Source organism: Arabidopsis lyrata, assembly GCF_000004255.2.
Source record: "Arabidopsis lyrata subsp. lyrata unplaced genomic scaffold ARALYscaffold_7, whole genome shotgun sequence".
Taxonomy (NCBI): domain Eukaryota; kingdom Viridiplantae; phylum Streptophyta; class Magnoliopsida; order Brassicales; family Brassicaceae; genus Arabidopsis; species Arabidopsis lyrata.
Genome location: NW_003302549.1, coordinates 14,532,176 through 14,551,499, shown reverse-complemented (window position 1 = coordinate 14,551,499; position 19,324 = coordinate 14,532,176). Strand labels below are relative to the sequence as shown.

General features: G+C 31.4%; 5 protein-coding genes across 5 annotated transcripts; 4 read left to right on the top strand and 1 right to left on the bottom strand.

Annotated features, from left to right (window-relative positions):
- Positions 1 to 1,112: 1,112 nt before the first annotated feature.
- Positions 1,113 to 3,349, top strand: LOC9306421 (adenosylhomocysteinase 1). Its single transcript, XM_002870304.2, has 2 exons — positions 1,113 to 2,054; positions 2,303 to 3,349. The coding sequence occupies exons 1-2, from the start codon at positions 1,344 to 1,346 to the stop codon at positions 3,047 to 3,049; spliced, it is 1,458 nt and encodes a 485-aa protein (XP_002870350.1). The 5' UTR covers positions 1,113 to 1,343; the 3' UTR covers positions 3,050 to 3,349.
- Positions 3,350 to 4,116: 767 nt separating this feature from the next.
- On the top strand, positions 4,117 to 5,334 carry LOC9304399 (F-box/kelch-repeat protein At3g06240). The gene has a single exon (XM_002870303.2). It carries the CDS (start codon positions 4,117 to 4,119, stop codon positions 5,332 to 5,334), a length of 1,218 nt encoding a protein of 405 aa, XP_002870349.1.
- Positions 5,335 to 5,622: 288 nt separating this feature from the next.
- On the bottom strand, positions 5,623 to 6,246 carry LOC9306420 (protein RALF-like 31). The gene has a single exon (XM_021017121.1). The coding sequence runs from the start codon at positions 6,145 to 6,147 to the stop codon at positions 5,809 to 5,811; it is 339 nt and encodes a 112-aa protein (XP_020872780.1). The 5' UTR covers positions 6,148 to 6,246; the 3' UTR covers positions 5,623 to 5,808.
- A 5,931-nt stretch (positions 6,247 to 12,177) lies between these two features.
- Positions 12,178 to 18,468, top strand: LOC9306419 (putative defensin-like protein 88). The gene is made up of 2 exons (XM_002870302.2): positions 12,178 to 12,313; positions 18,266 to 18,468. The coding sequence occupies exons 1-2, from the start codon at positions 12,235 to 12,237 to the stop codon at positions 18,466 to 18,468; spliced, it is 282 nt and encodes a 93-aa protein (XP_002870348.1). The 5' UTR covers positions 12,178 to 12,234.
- A 440-nt stretch (positions 18,469 to 18,908) lies between these two features.
- LOC110226501 (extensin-like) lies at positions 18,909 to 19,323 on the top strand. The gene has a single exon (XM_021018430.1). It carries the CDS (start codon positions 19,042 to 19,044, stop codon positions 19,321 to 19,323), a length of 282 nt encoding a protein of 93 aa, XP_020874089.1. The 5' UTR covers positions 18,909 to 19,041.
- Position 19,324: the final 1 nt, after the last annotated feature.

The window sequence follows — 19,324 nt, the reverse complement described above, 5'->3', positions numbered from 1 at the left end:
GGGAATTCATGGCAGAATGATGATGCAATTTAAGCGACTTTAGAGAGAAAATGATACGAGAGCAATGCATATGACCGACTTTAGAGTGAATGATACAAGCGCGACGATAAACTGATTTAGAAAAGTTTTGGGAAAAAATGTTGCAAATTTTAAATATTTAGCTTCAATTGTTAAACTAAGATTCAATTGATCCGGTTAAGTTGTTTAATCTACATTAGAGGCTAGATCAAACAGTTAAAGACATTATCGATCTGAAAGTAAGATGGTAAACTAAAAAAAATATTCAAATTATAAAAGAATTAAAAACACTATAGGAAGATTATAATTTTAGTGTTTATTAACCAATATTTTCTTATCATTTCAGTCTATACAAAGTATTTCTCTCTTAATTCTGTCTCCGCCACATAGCATTGTTGCGGCCCATGCTAGGTGGTGGAGACGAAATTAGGGGAGAACTTACCAATCATATTATACACTCTTCTCAAGTGTATTATAGGCTATGCTCGTGGAACTATGTCTCATGACTTATTTTCACCCAATCTGTCTATATAACATGCATTACTGTCTACACAAACGCTGATTGGACGGACTGTTCTAATGTACCTAGTTCCACCTTTAGATAACACATGTTCTTTGGTGAAAACCTCCTTTCATAGTCCTTCAAACTTTAAGCAACCATCTCAATATCATGTTTTCATGGCGATTAACGAATGCTGCAGTGTGGTGAATGATATTTATCTTTGTAAGTAAATTCATGTGTTTGTAAATTATTATTTTAAACTCTTCATTAATCTTTGTAAATAAATGATAAGATTTACAAAGATTCTTCTAATGATATTACATAATTGTTTTTTGAAAAAATATATTCTGTTTTAATATATATAGTATATTCTAATTTCTAAAATGAAACAAAAACAGAAATATGCCGTAAATAAATAACCTAGTAGTTGCTAATTCTTGAATAGTCATCGAAAAAAAGAAACTAAAGAAATCAACTGATTGTTCATTCGTGGGCTACTACTGTGAAGGCCCGTTAGGGTTCGCAATAAGTCAATAACTAAGATCTATGATTCACCGAAACAAATAAAACACAGCCACGTGGCAACACTCCCACATCACCGTCCGATCAACCCACAACACGAGTCATACCGCTCGTGCAGCGTGTTCCTTCATCCACGGGATTATAACTTCTACCAGATCCACCAAACCCTCAAAACAATCTCAACCGTCCATTTCATTTTGACCTCATCTATATATTCTCTCTCACTCCCTTTCTCTTCTCCTCGCACTCACTTCTCTCTCTCTCTCTGCCTCCTTCGATTTCAAATCTCAGATCTAGAAAAATGGCGTTGCTCGTCGAGAAGACCTCAAGCGGCCGTGAATACAAGGTCAAAGACATGTCTCAAGCCGATTTCGGTCGTCTCGAACTCGAGCTCGCCGAAGTTGAGATGCCTGGACTCATGGCTTGTCGTACCGAGTTCGGACCATCTCAACCATTCAAAGGCGCTAGAATCACCGGATCTCTTCACATGACGATCCAAACCGCCGTACTCATCGAAACCCTAACTGCTCTCGGTGCTGAAGTCAGATGGTGTTCTTGCAACATCTTCTCCACTCAAGACCACGCCGCCGCCGCAATCGCTCGTGACTCCGCCGCTGTTTTCGCCTGGAAAGGTGAGACGCTTCAGGAGTATTGGTGGTGTACGGAACGTGCTCTTGATTGGGGTCCAGGTGGTGGTCCTGATCTGATTGTTGATGATGGTGGTGACGCTACGCTTTTGATTCATGAAGGTGTTAAAGCTGAGGAGATTTTTGAGAAGACTGGTCAAGTTCCTGATCCTACTTCTACTGATAACCCTGAGTTTCAGATCGTGTTGTCTATTATCAAGGAAGGTCTTCAGGTTGATCCTAAGAAGTACCATAAGATGAAGGAGAGACTTGTTGGTGTCTCTGAGGAAACTACTACTGGTGTTAAGAGGCTTTATCAGATGCAGGAAAATGGAACTCTCTTGTTCCCTGCCATTAACGTCAATGACTCTGTCACCAAGAGCAAGGTATTGATCTTTACTAGTGATGATGAGGCTGATAGGTCTCTAGATCTGTAGTTTTTGTTGCTTATAGGTTTAAACAACAACGTAATCACTAAGTAGTAGGAAACTGTCTTTACTTGGTTACAGGGTTAACTTTAAACTCAGTGTTTCTAATTGATTTTATATTCATCACTGTGTTTGTTTATTATTAGTGGAGAACAGATTAATGTTATGTGCTGTCACTGAGAATTTCATGTGTTGTTGATTTACAGTTCGACAACTTGTATGGTTGCCGTCACTCACTTCCTGATGGTCTCATGAGGGCCACTGATGTTATGATCGCTGGAAAGGTTGCTGTTATCTGTGGATATGGTGATGTTGGAAAGGGTTGTGCTGCTGCCATGAAGACTGCTGGTGCTAGAGTCATTGTGACTGAGATTGACCCCATCTGTGCCCTTCAAGCTTTGATGGAAGGACTTCAGGTTCTTACCCTTGAGGATGTTGTCTCAGAAGCTGATATCTTTGTCACCACCACTGGTAACAAAGACATCATCATGGTTGACCACATGAGGAAGATGAAGAACAACGCTATTGTGTGCAACATTGGTCACTTTGACAATGAGATTGACATGCTTGGATTGGAGACTTACCCTGGTGTTAAGCGTATCACCATCAAGCCTCAGACTGACAGGTGGGTGTTCCCAGAGACCAAGACCGGAATCATTGTCTTGGCTGAGGGTCGTCTCATGAACTTGGGTTGTGCCACTGGTCACCCGAGTTTCGTGATGTCTTGCTCTTTCACCAACCAGGTTATTGCCCAGCTCGAGCTCTGGAACGAGAAGTCAAGCGGTAAGTACGAGAAGAAGGTGTACGTTCTTCCCAAGCATTTGGATGAGAAGGTTGCAGCACTTCACTTGGGCAAGCTTGGAGCCAGGCTTACAAAGCTGTCAAAGGACCAATCTGACTACATCAGCATTCCGATTGAGGGACCATACAAGCCTCCTCACTACAGGTACTGAGAGAGAGAGAGAGTGGACAAAGCGTATGGTTCGGGTCTACTTGTGGTGGAAGAGTGGAACTGTTTGAGATATTGGTCTTCTGATGAAGTTGACCAAATATCAGTATGAATAAGGGTTATTGGCTTTTAAAGGTTGTGCTTGTTTTCTCCATTTTTCATCAAACTTAAATTAGTTTTTGGTTTATGGTTTAGTTTCCTCTTGATTTTATTTTGTGTGTTCTGTTCAACGTTGTACTCTTCAAACAAATGAGAAACCAAAAAAAGGGGAAACTTGTTTTCGGTATCCCAATTTTTAGCGACTTTTGTTGAATGAATGTCTCAGTTGCTCATCTTTAATGTGGGTTAACACACGAAATAACACATGGGTTCGATTCGTGGGTGGATCTGCGGTTGTAGTTACTATCGTACACGTTTCAAAGTTCTCTAATTAATTCAGAAAGGCTCTTTCAATCTAACTTTTTGTTAACATTCAGCTAAAAATATGCGTTTTCATTTTCTTCAACGAACTATCTTTCTTCTTTGTCAGGACTACTAAAATCTGCCTTGAAAGTTTCAAATTTTACTGCTTTTGTGAGAACAATGAGAACGTTCCTCCAAAGAGATAAAAAGAGAGGGGTTGACAATGTAAAATTTACGCTGCGTAACGAGTCTAGATCGTCTCAGCAGTAAGCTAGGGCTGGACAAAAAACCCGAACCCGAAGTAGGAACTCAAACCCGACCGAAAATACTCGATCAGAATCACGAACATTTTCTCTATATCATAATTGCAAGGAACTAGACGATTGAAGGATGTGAAACACTTAAGATTAGTAGACTAGACTATTTGAAAAGTTTGGATGTTATAAGATATGATTTTTGATTTTCAATGATTTATATTTTTTTCTAATAAGCACACATGTTAGTCAAATTATTTATTGCCTTATATTATTTATTTAGCTTGTTGTGTAAGCTAGGTTTAGGGTAGCCTTAATAATGATTGAACGGCACATATAAATAGCTTTAAGAATCACGATAGTAAAGCCTTAAATATCTTTTAGAAATAAAGGTTTCTGTTCAGAGAACAATATAATGGAGGCGACGAAGAGGGGGAGAGTTGGGACCCATCACGAAGCTTCACCCACGAAATTGCCCTACCTTCCTCAAGAGGTAATCACAGAAATTCTGCTTCGATCACATGCTAGATCATTGGGGAGATTCAGATGCGTGTCAAAGCCTTTTCACTCTCTCTTATCCGATCCCAAGTTTGCGAAAAAGCATCTCGATCATAACGCGGTACGATTGGGCCACCGTAGACTTATACTGCCTTTCAATAATCTATTTGCGGTAGATTTAGATTCGATCCGTGATGGTTGTGAAGGAATTAAGGATTTGACTGCTGTGGAACTCGATTACCCGCTTAAAGAAGATGTAGATTTCTTATCTGAATTATATAAGAAAGCTGAATTGAAATCGAATTCAGATGGAATTCATTCGTCCGGAAAATATAAAAAACGTTGGGTTCGTTTCTTTGGATCTTCGAACGGGTTGCTGTGTATGGCTAACATTTTGCTTTTAAACGATGTCTTCTTGTATAACCCGACCACCGGAGAATCCAAGAAACTACCAGACTTGCCTGAATCTTTGCGTTCCAAATCCACTAAAACTTTGTTTAGTTATGGGTTTGGTTTCGATTCTCTAAACAATGATTTCAAAGTGGTTAAGTTTATTGATGGTAACGACAATTATGTCTACTCATTGAAGACAGATTCGTGGAGACGAATATGCAATATGCCTTATAAAGATGTTTGTTTTTTTACCTCTGTGGAACTCAACGGAGCGATCCATTGGATTTCCATACCTAGAAGAGGAGAAACTAGTCAGAAAGTGGTTACAGCATTTGACCTTACGACAGAGAAGTTCCGAGTTATGTCATTACCTGATTTGGCCGAGGAATGTGAGCATATCTATCCAAAATCTAAGGTCGGTATTCTCAAAGGGCGTCTTTGTGTTGTTTATTTTTGCATGAAGATACATGATGTTATATGGGTAATGAACGAGTACGGCCTCGAGAGTTCTTGGAGTAAGATTCGAATCAGCCGTTCCTACAAACACATGAAACCGCTGTGTTCGACCGAGAATAACGAGGAGGTTCTTCTGGTGCTCGATGGACACTTGGTCTTGTACAATTTTGAGCGTAATACTAGGAAGAATCTGAAAATCCGCGGTGTTGAATTCGACAAGTCTCTACTCGGAAATACGTACGTGGAGAGCCTCATATCACCAAACTCATACGTTATAGAGAGATAAAAAAAGGACCTGCAATGTTCATTACTCTGGAGTTTATAGATTTGGTGGTTTAGTTACTTCTTAAGACTATTTTGTTGATTCAAAAGATTTTCTATACTTACAAAAATAAAACTCTATTGTTGAGATTTATTGTTAAACTATAAGATGATTTTGGTGTTATTTGAAGAACACAGATTGCTCTTGCTCGTGTAATTAGCAAGAATCTTAATATACTAAGTGACAAGATTCTAATTTGGTCCAAATCACCCAAAAACAAGCAAAACTAACACCCAAATTTATCCATCAATCTACTGAAAAAACTTCATATAATTTATAGATCTCAATAATTAAGCAAAAATAGTTGTAGTGTTACAATTATATATAACAATTCATATATCAAAAAAGGCTCAAAACATATATAGAACTTACTTGCCTCTGAATTTCAGACCAAAAGCTAAAAAACTTCCAATTTTGGCAATTTCTTGGATCTTACCTTCATGTCTTGATGTCGCTTGTGTCTCTAGCACATCTTGTAATGGTCTCGCAGCCTCTGTTGTAAGAATTAGCTTGTCCGGAGCGACAATCGTAGTAAGAAGCTCCTGGTTTCTGACAAGGAACCATGTCTCTCCTTAGGGTTTCGTAGCCGATGTACCGTTTCTGTGCCATCAGTACTCTCCGGCTGATCTCAGTTGGCATTAGATCTTCATCTTCTCCGATGAGACTGTTTCGGACTAACATTGCGTCGATCTCTCCGTTCGGCGACGGAATCGGGAACGCGTCGGAGATTGAGAGGAAAAGAATGGTGAAAATTATCAACGCCATAGAGTTAAACATGTCGATGTTGGAAAATTGCAGATTGTGCCGAAGCGATCTCTCTTTGTCTGTCTCTAAGTAGAAGCAGAAGCAGAAATGGGGTAGTTGGTGAAGAAGACGAAGCTGTCAAATGTACAGTTTTCTTTAACCGGATTTAGGTTTTGGTTTAAGTGTTCGATTTAGACCGGCTAGTCAACTTAAACCGGCCGGATTGCAAAGGTTTTGGTTTGGTTGACTGTCAAGTTAAACCAGTGTCTTCTCAGATTGTTAAGTTTTAAAATTAGAGATATACCATTATCTATGCTCAGATAAGTGGAAAATTAGTTCTCTTTCCTCCCTAAATATCTCATCTACTGTTTAGTGTTTAATAAATTTGGATTTTTTTATCCCTATCTTCATTATTTAATTTCTCTTTCTTACTTGTGTTTGATGTGAGAAGAAGAAAATAAAAAAACTCTAGACAATTTCATTCTCTGTCAATACTTATGACGGACGTCAATGTTGAACTCGAGACCAGCTCCGCCGAGACGGCGCCTTGACCCAACGTTGAACTCGAGACCAGCTCCGCCGAGACGGCTCCTTGACCCATGTGTTTGCCAACAATTGATTGAAGTTATATTGGTTGTTGGAAAACTAGAGTATTAGGAGGAGTGTCTAATGATTCTCAGGAATCAATGGATATCGTCATGGACGATGACGAGGGCAATTTTTTGTCTCTGTTTGTGTGGTTTGAGTTCTAATTAATATGGAATTCGTGAAGGCGTCTATGTTTGAGTTTCAATTTGTGTTGTGATGTATCTAATACTTCAATTGTTATCGGAGATTATGACGGTGGAATTAGAAAAACTGTGAGATATTTTGCTAAACTAAATATAAACTCGAATTGATCCGATAATTTATAAATTAACGATTAAACAATGTAAAATTCCGTTAAATAAACTATTAATCCGTTATAAATATATGTAATATTAAAGAATTAATAACTCAATTTTGTAGTTAGGTAAATAAATTATTATTTTGTTATTGTTAACGATTTATAGTATTACTTAACATATTATTATTATTGTTATCGTTTATAATTATATACTAGATAACAACCCGCACATAGTGCGGGACAAAACGATTATTAACCAATTTTAATGTATTGACAATATTGAAGGTGTTCACTCCTACCAAAAAAAAAGATTGAAGGTGTTCGATTTTTATATTATTAGATAAACGGTGGTGTATTAATGATTATCAAGATTAGTAAATTTTTTATTTATGTATTAATGTTTATGTTTATCATAATTTATGATATATATCTTGGTATATTAATCAATATACAAAATACTAGGTACTCCATTTTGTATAGATTTTTATATCTTAATTGCATATTATAATTGTATTTTTGTTTTAATTAATTGTATTTTATTTTTAATTAATTGAGTAAAATAAAAAACATAAATCAAGTGAAAAAATAAATATAAGTAAAACTAATGGCAAAATCTGTAAATATCTTAATAAGTGTTGGGTTTTTAATTAAATGGATTGAGAAGCTCTATGAGAACGACACGTCAGCATGACATTTTTGTTAATCACACATGAAGATAAGGTTATTTATTAAAAATGCTTTTCAATTAATATATAAGGGATACCCGTTATTAGAAATTTTTATCCAGTTACTTACATTAGCAAAAGAGTAATTATGCATAAATATGTATTTTATTATAATTATGCATAAATATGATTACTGGTTTTAACATGATAAATATGCATTGAACACATAATATATGAATTTACTACGAAACTATACTAATTCACATGTTAATCAAATAATTATACACACAAATACTATATTATATGTAACCCGTTGTTTTTATATCTAATATATATAATAAATTGGTTTACACGATAAATATGAATTTATCACATAAATTATAAACTTATTGCGATATAATATTTAACTCGGTATATTTATTTTGCATTCATTGTTTAGGGTGCTAGTACTCCTAAAGTTGGTGAAGTTATTGGAATTCAGAGTAACGCAAATGCTAAAAAATTAGTCGATACTTAAGTTATTCTGTAATGTTTTCGTTACTTATAGCTCGTAATTTTTTTGATAATTATATATGTTTGATAATTTAACTACTATAGTCAAGTGTTTGTTATCTAATTGTTCGTATTTGTCTATAATTTTAAGAGGATAGATTGTGTTAAAGACGATGTTAGCTGATAATTTAGTAGTTAGTGTTTATATTTTCGTTAGCACCGGTTGGTTTTTTTTTTTTTTTTTTGCATTCCTTGTTTTAGGGCGCTAGTCTTGCTAAGGTTGGTGAAGTTACTGCAATTCAGAGTAACGCAAATGCTAATGACAATATTAATCGATACTTGAGTTACTCTGTAATGTTTTCGTTACTTATATCTCATAATTTTTTCTTTTGCTCTGTCTTAAGGTGTTGCTATTACAGATGTTGGTGATGATATTTGGCTGAAAGACAAACGCGGACGATAATAACGTGGTTAGTCGATAAGTTGCTTAACTCGGTTAGCCTCCGTATCTGTGCTACACAACTAAAGATCTTTATGTTTTATATGGGTATTTTCGTCTTAATTATTTAAGGTGAAGAGAGAGAACTAAATAACTAATTATGAAAGCATACATACTTAATTTTTCGTTCGTCTGAGCATACATATTTAACTCACCCTTAAAATTACCTACCACATATTAACTTGTGAAGGAAATAGAGGTCTCTTATTTTATGTTTTGTTTACTGGTGACAACGAAAACGATACATTTCTTATCGTCGGATGAGTTAGGAAAAATTTCTCGCAAAATTGCGAATCGTTTTTATATGATATAGTCGTGAATGATCAGCATGCTCTACATGTTGAAAACGTTATACTAGACGATGTATATCATACTAGATAAGGCCCGCCTAAATAGGCGGGTATAATATATAAATATAAATTGTTATCAATTATATTTGAATTTTGATTAATATAATAATCCATTCAGTTTCCCTAATATTTAATAATTTAGTATTTTTTGTTTTAAGAAAAAATTAAATCTTACATATTCTATTTTCTATACATTTTAGTTATTTATTTCATCGTAATAAACTGAATTTTAATTCTACACATTTTTTCGCATTGATGATATTTAAATCCTAAATAGTAACTGACACACTTTTATATATTCAATTTAGTATTTTTTTTTAAAACGAAATTTTAATCTTACACATTCCATTTTCCAATATAATTTAACTATTTATAACATCACAATAAACTTGATTTTAAGTCTTCATAGTTCATCTTATTGGATAAACTGTTAATAATAATTTTGTATCAAAATCGTATATATATCATATCAAATCTATATCTTAGTTAATATTAAAAATTAAATATATTAAAAAATAACAAAACATTTAATAAAAAATAGAAATCCACAAAAGTTATGGAAAACAAACATTGTTAAAATATAGTTTTCTATATAACGTAATCCCATAAGTTAGTTTTACCTCATGGCAAACTAATTTTAAATAAGTTAAAATTAATAAATAAATCATTAAAATATATATATATATATATATTAACATTCTCATTAGTCAAAAATTCAATCATATAAGCCATTTTCCCAAATATTTTTAGTTTATAATTATGACTAGATGCACTAAAATTGTTAAAATAAAATTAAGTATAACCACACTAATTTTCTTATCAAATATTTGTTCGTTTTTATAAGCTCATTATTTTTTGTCAAAATTTTGTGTTTTCATTTGATGAATAAAAACACTATATTACGATGATAAATACAATTTTATCTAATTAAATTAATGTTAAATAACTTATATTGTTATTTAAAACTTCAACAGTTATTGTTTATTTGTTAATATCCATACTAAATGATTTTATAGAAAACAATTAACACATGTCAAATCTAAGAAATTGTTAGTTTTCCTTTTTGGCTAAGAAAAATAAAGTTAACAAATTTTAAAAATTAGATATATAAATTAGTATATGTAAATATTCTTTTTTTTTTTAGTTTTCCTATTTCGTTAATGAAAAAAGTTAAATATTTTTTGACACATGTCAACATCTAATCGATAGACTTGACACATGTCACGATCATGCGAGTTATTAACTTTGAAAACCATAATTTATATAATAAGATTTGCCTCACTATGCGAAAACCATATATAATAATTTGATAGAAACTTTCTATTATATGAATGTCTTGTGACGGTTTTGATAGAAAAATATTGAACATTTTCGTACTTTTGACTTGGTTAGTACATGTTACCGGTTTTTCACGTCAATAACATTTGATTCGCGTTTCCATGAATTCTTCTAGCCCATCCATTGGAATTTATGTGTTTATACATCCACTCTCGAACATAAATCCCGTGAGACATTATCTCGCTCCAAAATTTAGAAAAATATATTTAATTGTCAAAAGGGGATTTCAAGAAAATATTTATTTTTAAGTGATCTTTCTTCTTTACTCACTTACTCTTGCCAACTTTGGTTTATATAAGCATACATATATACATACATTTTTTTTTTGCGAGATATTTGTATGATATATCAGCTACGAAATTGAGAAGAATAAATCGACGCAATTGCGAGACAACTTCTTCTTCACAAAAAGAGGGTAACATATTTTGAAAAATTTTATTATCTACCACTATATGTCATCTCAAATGTGTGGCAAATTTAGCTGAAAAATATGGACCCTCGCCCCATTGCGCTGCCTCTTAAGTCGGCCCTGGTCCCATATCACATGACAATAAGCAGGGCCGGCGCAGAGGCCAAGCAACTGAAGCCAACGATTGGGGCCTCAAAATTTTAGGGCCTTTTAAACTAAAAATTTGTTAAGTTTTGGATATGCTGCAAAAGCTATAAATTAATTTTGTAGGGCCTTTAAAAAAAATGATATGGGCTTTTAAAAACAAACTAATTATCTTCAACACTAAATTTTTGATTTAGTAAAAAAAACTCTAAAAATCCTACAAGTGATACCTCTCTTATGCGTGTATGTGAGTCAATTTGCTTATTTTACAAGTGAAAAATCCTAGGTTTTGAAGTTAATTGTTAGTTTTGCTTTTGAATTTATTGTTTTTTCCTTCCAAATTTGTTTTAAAAAAAAAAGCAAATTCGATAATGATTCGTTAATGGTTTTTGTAGTATATGAAAAAGGCATACTTTTTGAAGCTTTGCTATGGCACTCGAAGATGTCGGGCCGGCACTGACAATAAGGATCTAAAACAATTTTAACAAAAAAAAAAAATAAGGATCTAAATTTGGTTTCTGCCATCAAAATACTTGAGCTTTTGTATCTAGATTTTTTAAAAATCGGTCCATAAAATTAATTTAAATTTAAACAATGACTCTAAATGATTCAACTAAAATAAAAAGCCCCCTACAAATTTCTTTACCTGATATATATTATACGATTTTAAAATGTAAGTGACATCAATTGTTTTGACCAAGATCACCGTCTGAATAACCAAATAAACGTTTTCAAAAAATTCTACCTATTTTAATAAATCAGTTACATATCTATTATAAAAGAAATTTGAATGGCCGATGTGATGTTATTTTCTTTCTTAGTCAAAGCCAAACAATTAAAGTAGATAGTAGATACTATCAACGTTTAAAAGCAAGTCTAATACAATTGTGGTCAGCTTAACTATTTTTATCTAAACAGGAAAGAAAATTATAACCCCTTCAGATAAAATGGTGGTCAACAAAACTATTTAAACACAATCATGAATCTGAGTATAAATTAATAACAACACCTTTGACCAAATCATCATTGTTCAAATAACCAAATAAAACAAATACTCCATATATAATATAGAAAAACCATAGATAAAAAAAAAAACAGTCAATTCCCAACATCTATATATCCAAAAGAAAGGTAAATTGGGTTGTATAATATCATAAAAAATGTTGAAAGACAACCACTTGAATATTAAAACAGTATCAATAACATCTTTCAAATATTTGTAAAATCTAATATTCTTACTATCAGACTATCAGTGTACTTTTCTATAGTTTTTTTTTTTTTTTGTTTCTCAAGAATATTCTAACTGTGAGTTGTTGTATTTTTTAGCAACATAAACAATGGCCATTCAGAAGTTTTCATATTTTCTCTTACTTTTGTTGATGGTGTTTGCTCTCATCCTTCCATCCATAATTTCAGGTAACAAATATATTTACTCAGAAGTAAATTGTCTTAAATGCGATTATTTTTGTTTATTTTTCTCTGATATCATGGTGGGAGACTTGAAGTCTTATTTAAAGACTAGATCTTGACCCGCACATATGTGCGGGATTTCATATTATAAAAAATGTGTTTTCATAAAATTTAATTCAATATAGATTCTTTTGTAATTTTGGTCCTATATGTAGATTCTGATCAGCACGTACGTGTGGAATTTATACCAAGTGCAGTTTGATTCGGTTTTAGTGTGAAGTATAAAATAGTTAAATGTTTTAAATGGTTCAATTTTGACCATTACTTTGAAGCAGATGGACTGGAAATAACCGTGAAGCGGATTAGTGATCTATAAGATTTTTATTAAACTTGTGAATGATTAAAAATCTGTGAACCGATGAGATAAACTAACCGGTTGATAGGTACTCGACTCGTATCCGTCTCGTACCCGTCTCGAAAAGAAGGTATATGTGACCTTAGGGTCAGGTAAAGGGTGTTATTATGTTACCCGTAGGTAAAAGTCAAGTATCAGATATATGTTTTTTTAATACTTGTCACTTTACCCGGTATATTTCTCGCTTTACTATGTGACCCGTAAATATCCAATTTATTAGTGTTTTATAATTTTTCTTTTATTTTATAAATATATCTTATAGTAAAACTTAAAGCCTAAGTTTATAAGTTTATACTTTTTGGAAATATATATTGTATATGTTTATGAATTCTTTTTTTGTTAAACAAATACTTCTATTTTGGAATATGAAATTATTATGCGGTTACAGAATTTATTTTAACACATGCATTTTGGTCCTCAAATTTTAGTCCAGCGGGTAAGGGAATAGGTCTAGGATTCGGATGGGATACATCATACATGTATTATATTTTTTTTGTATTTTCCATTTGAGTATTTAATTTTACAAAATTAGTGTAAATTATCCCTTTTTTTTTTTAATATTTCTCACTTATGTCTTAAAAATACCCGAATTTCTCAGAACTTTTATCTTGAAATATACCTTTACCCGTACCAAAATTGATAGATATCTAAATTAGTGAGAGTTTAAGAATTGAATTCAGCTACCCTAAATTTATGATACCTTCATATTACCGTAATTATCGCCCGTTCGTGCGAAGATATGTTTGTTAAGATTTAATTTGATGTAGCACTTATAACCTGCATACATACCGGTTTCGATTCGATTTAGAGAGAAGGAGTATTGGAATTGTTTTTGTTATCAGTAAAGGCAATTATATAAAAAAAAATGAGAAAAAGTAGGAAAGTCCATTTCGGGACGGAAAACCCTTCTCAACCGAAATCTGTCAGAAATTATTCCATATTATAACCGTTTCTTTTTAAATAATTTACACGTTTGCAATTTTATATTTCAGTTCAACGGGTAAGAGAATAGGTCTAGGATTCGTATGAGATACGTGTATTTCTTGTATTTTTGTTTGGATATTTAAGTTTTACAAAATTAGTTAAAATGATCCACATGTTCTTTATATATATTTCTCAATTATATCTTAAAAAAACACTCGAATTTCTCGAAACTTTCATCCCAAAATAGACCTTTACCCGGCCCGAAGTTGATAATATCCAAATTAGTGAGATATTAATAACTAAATTTAGCTACCCAAAATATCTGATACTTTCTTATTATCCGTAATTCATGTTCCGTTCGTGCGAAGTTATGTTTATAAACATTTAATTTGGTGTAACATATATAATCTGTATACATATTGGTTTGGTATTCAGTTTAGTATTCGGTCTAGGTTTAATCCTGTTTATGAATGTTAAAAATGATAATAGTTTTATGTGTATCTTGAAACTCGGATTGACCCGGCGGTCAGATCATGACTGAATGTAAACCGGATTTGAATTTCAAGTATTAAATCACTTTTCTGTTATATCATTTAATTATAGTTTATTTATAAGAAAGATTGTGGCGTACATAATATATACTTATTGAGTTGTAACTATGATTTCAATTTATAAATTCAGGTTCATGAGATTGTGACTGAATTTAGTTCATGACTAAACAATCCGTTTTTTTTTCTTCGTATAAATTGAGTTTAATTTATAGGTTATGTGATTTAGGTTCAATAAAATTTTAAGGTATAGGATGCTTGCATAAAATAATATGAAAATGTTTTTATTCTTAATCATTGTACAATAAATTAAAAACAAATACGATGTAAGACATCGAATGTAATAACCCTGACTATAAGGTCGAAAGTAAATAGCAACAGAATTGGTAGATATATATAATATCAATGTGCTAAATTTGCAAGTATTCACACATATAATCTAGTTGGATATATGAAGAGTCGAATGAGTCAAATGATTTTAAATTGTTGGAAACGAAAAAAAGAAAAAAAGAAGGCTAAATTCAAATTGAAACCCATTAAACACATAATTTAGAACCAAACATATTGTAGTTTGAGGTCTTAAAAAGCCCATTTATCATTTAGACCCAAAGAAGAAAGCTTAATCGGGGAGGGGAGAAGTCATCTTCAACATCAAGGACATCATCGAGACATGCAGATTCAGTGTGACCTCCGACTCCGAAATTTAGATCATCGTTCTTACCAAGATGATCATAATACAGTTTGACATTTTACAATACTTGCCTTGGTGATACCAAATATAGAGAGACTCGAAAAATCATAAGGTACAAATGATTTTTTTTCGTGAAATTGTAGGGAAGTTCTTAGATTGAGACTCGAAAATATTTATTGTCTACTTACATATTCATCTGCTAATTTTTTTTTCAAATTTTCTACATATTGTGATTTGTGTTACTTCACAGGATCTGGACCTAGATGCAATATAAAAGAATAAATCAAGAGATAAGACTTACGCTGTCAATGAGTTCGATCAATATTCCTTGATCCATGAATCATAGATGTCTCTTTGTTTCCTTGTGTTTATAGTGATCTGTTGACCTGTAAAGGAAAACTACTTTATAAATTTAGGTGTTGTTTTGTATTAGAGAAACGATAATACTCATATATATAAGCATGAAATTAGCATAACCTTCCATCTTAATCTTCAATTCTCAGTAGGTGACATAATCATGTTTCATAGTGACTTCAATTTTATATATCTCCTTAAGTAAAAAAAATAGATATACGTTTTCATGTAAATCATAAATATTTGAAACATACAAACCTTCTAAATAGTTTCACCTTGAATTTCTTTTTACTTCCAGATTCCCAATACACAGGCTCATTGAATCAGACTCTTTGGATGAGATTCTTTGGATGAAGATCTGAAACAAACCATCAAGTCAAGACATGTGAAAATAAACAAAATAAAAGGTATTCAAATTCATCTAAATAAATAAATTAGAAAAATCGACTTGTCAATAGAAGCAATATTTATAGTTATACAAAAAAAACAAATCTATAAACGATTTAAGTATAAAGAAAATATCTCTCATCATTAAAATGTGTATTTAGATATAGAAATTTGTTTCTTAATAGGTATGGTTCCTACAATTATATAGAAAAATTGGTATATAAACAATAATATACCATTTCGAATTAAGGCTTTTCTCTCTCGTCAAGCTCTTTTCATGTGCTTTTACATCGGGTTGAAGACCAGATCTTTACATCTGAAAAATAAAATATTCAATTAAGAGGATTAGAACAATACTATTACGTACGTGTATACCAATACATCACACATAGACCATGTTGCATTCGTTGCACTGTAAAATAAACGCACTGAATCTTTCACAATTATGTTTCACAGATTTTTGGTATCAAATTCTCTCATAAAAAAACACATGTCTTTGGTTTTACCTTTAAACGGATCATTAAACAGTTTCCAATCGTTGTCTTAGCCATCAACAGAAACAGGCGTCTTCATGAATCACCACAATATCCCTTTTAGATGTTTTACGCGTCACATCGATGCCATAAGTGTAGATAAGTGGAGTTTTTATCTGCAGTGACAAAAGCAAAAAAATATTATTAACTTTATTTTGACAACAAAACCTTAAATCAAACCGAGTTAGCTTGAAATGCCATTATTTATAGAGAGATAGTTTGTACATAATTTAGGTTTAGCCGACTAATCTAAATATATTTAACTACTAAGATCTTAACAAATATGGTGATTTTATTATTAAATTTTAAAAACTATCCTTATATATAACCCAATTTATGATTGAAAAAGAAAAATCTTTGATTCCCATAATATAAGGAATCCTAAGTTGCAAGATACATTACGATTTATATTTTTTTAAATCAAAATTATGTTCAAAATAAATTTTTGTTTCCTTAACTACAAAATCTTTACATGGTTAACAATTTTTGAAAGATTTTAGATTTTATAGTTAATGATAAATATATTTTAGGAAATTCGAATATTTTGTTGACTTTTTTACTGGTGTTTGTTGTAGTTGCTTAATACAGGGGATTTGATTTTGCGTTTTTAAATTATAAGAAACAGAATATAACAAACGAAATCAATAATTGATGATAAAATATTTTAAGGAAACTGAAAATATTCTCAAAGATTACGAATTGTAGTAATGCACCAAATCGAATAATAACTTTTGTTTAATTATAATTCGAATAATATATTTTGGCTAACTATAGACGTGAAAAATAATAGTTTCTTGATAAATCCGAATAATATAATATTTTTTCAATGATATAACATTTTCAATTTTTAATAAAATTTTTGAATAATGGATTAGTATATAACATTTTCAATAACATTTTCGAACTATATGAGTATTATAATTCAAAATAACATTTTTTTATAAATTCGATTGATATAAAATGTTTTCAATGATGTATCATTTTCATTAACATTTTCAATAACATTTTTGATAACATGTTCGAATAATGGATTACTATATAACATTTTCAATAATATTTGCGATCACATTTTCGAATAATAGATTAGTATATAACATTTATACTATTTTTGTAACATTTTCGAATTGATTAGTATATAACATTTTCGAATTATATTAATTGTGTAATCGTTTGAAGAAATATTTTTTCGAATTATATGAATTATATAAACAAAATCTTTTAATATATTCAAACCCGTTTGACCCGTTGACCCGTTAATATATATTAGTGACATGGAATAAAATGATTATGATTAGAATTCTTTAATGGCATATATTGTAATTTCTTACAAAATCAACGTTATGATCCTTAGGATGTACTTCCCAAATATTAGTATAGGATTTCTTTGAAAAAATTGGGATGCTTCTACCAGCAATATACACGAAATAAAATGATCAAAATTCTCTGTATTTGCATTAACATGTTGAAATATTAGTTTTACATGTGAAGAAAACCAATATATTTTAATATTAGTTTTACATTTGAACAAAAACATTTGTGAATGTAAATACACGTTAAATGCTTTTATTTTGGAATGTTTATCAGAGTTTTTTAATAAGTCGAGTTACTCTAGTGTGAAAAATGATAGTATTTTTTAAAGTTAGTAAAATGTATGGTTTCATGCATCATAAAAATTAGCTTTTTATATTGATGCGTATTGTTTAGTCTAAAAGATGAATAGTGAAACAATTTTAAAACAAAAGATTTAATCATATTATTTTTTTTTTACATTTAGTTACAAAATTTTTTTTTTTCTGTATATTTTTCTTTAAGAAAAGATTCAGTCAACTCCACTATAACGGAAGGTCATTTTGTGTTATTTTAAAGGTGGCAATTCAGATTGAAAAATATGTTAACAGTTTGAAAAGAAATAATGGCTATCGCTCAGAATTTAGTTTTTTTTTTTTTAAAAAAAACTTTAAAATTTATATTGTTATTGTAAAAAAATATTATCAAACTCACCGGGATTGGAATCAGAAACATAAACATGCACTAGTAATACAAATTCATAAAATAATCAATCGATAGTTTTTGTACTTAATCTTCTTAATGTGTTTGTTTATGCAGTCGAAGTCATACCATGTATACCGGGATCAAAATGTACAAACGATATGACATGCAACGAACTTTGTAGATTTAAAGGATTCAACAAAGGAGGGTTTTGTCAAAAATATGTTCACAAAACAACCGGCCAATGTTGCTGCCATCCTGGTTTCGAATCTCAAGAGTATTCCACAACCGGTGATACCAATGTAGTCATTACTAATTAATTCCTCATTTGATGTATTCTCTATTATCAGAATAATATGTTTCAATATGGATTATACATTTTATTGTATCAACTAGGTGAGACTCTCTCTTTTCTTTTCAGTTTTTACTAATACAACAAAATTCCCACAAGCACTAATTAGAGTTTTATATCATTCAAAAAATTTAGTAAATTCTTTGATCAGATGTTTTCAACTAATTATATACATGTAATAATGACGCGTTCGCACATAAAAAAAACCATTATGGCAAAAATATCATCTATACATGGCTTCTGATGTTTCTTTAAATCAAGTTGCTATAAAAAAATAACAAAAGAATGTGAAGATATCATAAACTTATTGATATTTGCAAGAGAATCTCAGATATTCATCCCCTTACGATCACTACTTTTCAAATAAGCAACTTAGCACGTCTTCAAAATTATTTGTAAGTGCCACACACGAACCTAAATGGAGAAGATAAGTTATTTATTACACAAAACGATCTTATATAAAGGATTCTCATGTTGAACTATATCATAACAAAAAGAAAAACAAAAACAAAAGGAGATTAAAAGAGCAGCTACGGGTACGATGAGATCCTCAAGAATGATAGGGGTTGGTCATTGCTTGGTCGTTTATGTTGTGGTCTTTAGTGCCATTGCTGCTATAGTGATAGCATACGACTCATCCCTTTCAACACCACAATACACTTCCCCTTATCCACCCAAAAAGTATTCTCCTTACCCTTCAGAATCACCACCACCTCCACCACCACAATATAGAAGACAAGAGCCTATGTACGTGCCACATCCAGAGTCATATGTCTACAGTTCTCCGTCACCTCTACCAAACAGCTTTCCTTTCCTAAACTAGA

Excerpts from the sequence above, each read along its gene's own strand:
- LOC110226501 (XM_021018430.1), top strand. The coding sequence starts at position 19,042 with ATGAGATCCTCAAGAATGATAGGGGTTGGTCATTGCTTGGTCGTTTAT.
- LOC9306420 (XM_021017121.1), bottom strand. The coding sequence starts at position 6,147 with ATGTTTAACTCTATGGCGTTGATAATTTTCACCATTCTTTTCCTCTCA.
- LOC9306421 (XM_002870304.2), top strand. The coding sequence starts at position 1,344 with ATGGCGTTGCTCGTCGAGAAGACCTCAAGCGGCCGTGAATACAAGGTC. Across the intron at positions 2,055-2,302 it reads ACTCTGTCACCAAGAGCAAG|TTCGACAACTTGTATGGTTG; the intron begins GTATTGATCTTT and ends GTTGATTTACAG.
- LOC9306419 (XM_002870302.2), top strand. The coding sequence starts at position 12,235 with ATGGCCATTCAGAAGTTTTCATATTTTCTCTTACTTTTGTTGATGGTG. Across the intron at positions 12,314-18,265 it reads CCTTCCATCCATAATTTCAG|TCGAAGTCATACCATGTATA; the intron begins GTAACAAATATA and ends TTGTTTATGCAG.
- LOC9304399 (XM_002870303.2), top strand. The coding sequence starts at position 4,117 with ATGGAGGCGACGAAGAGGGGGAGAGTTGGGACCCATCACGAAGCTTCA.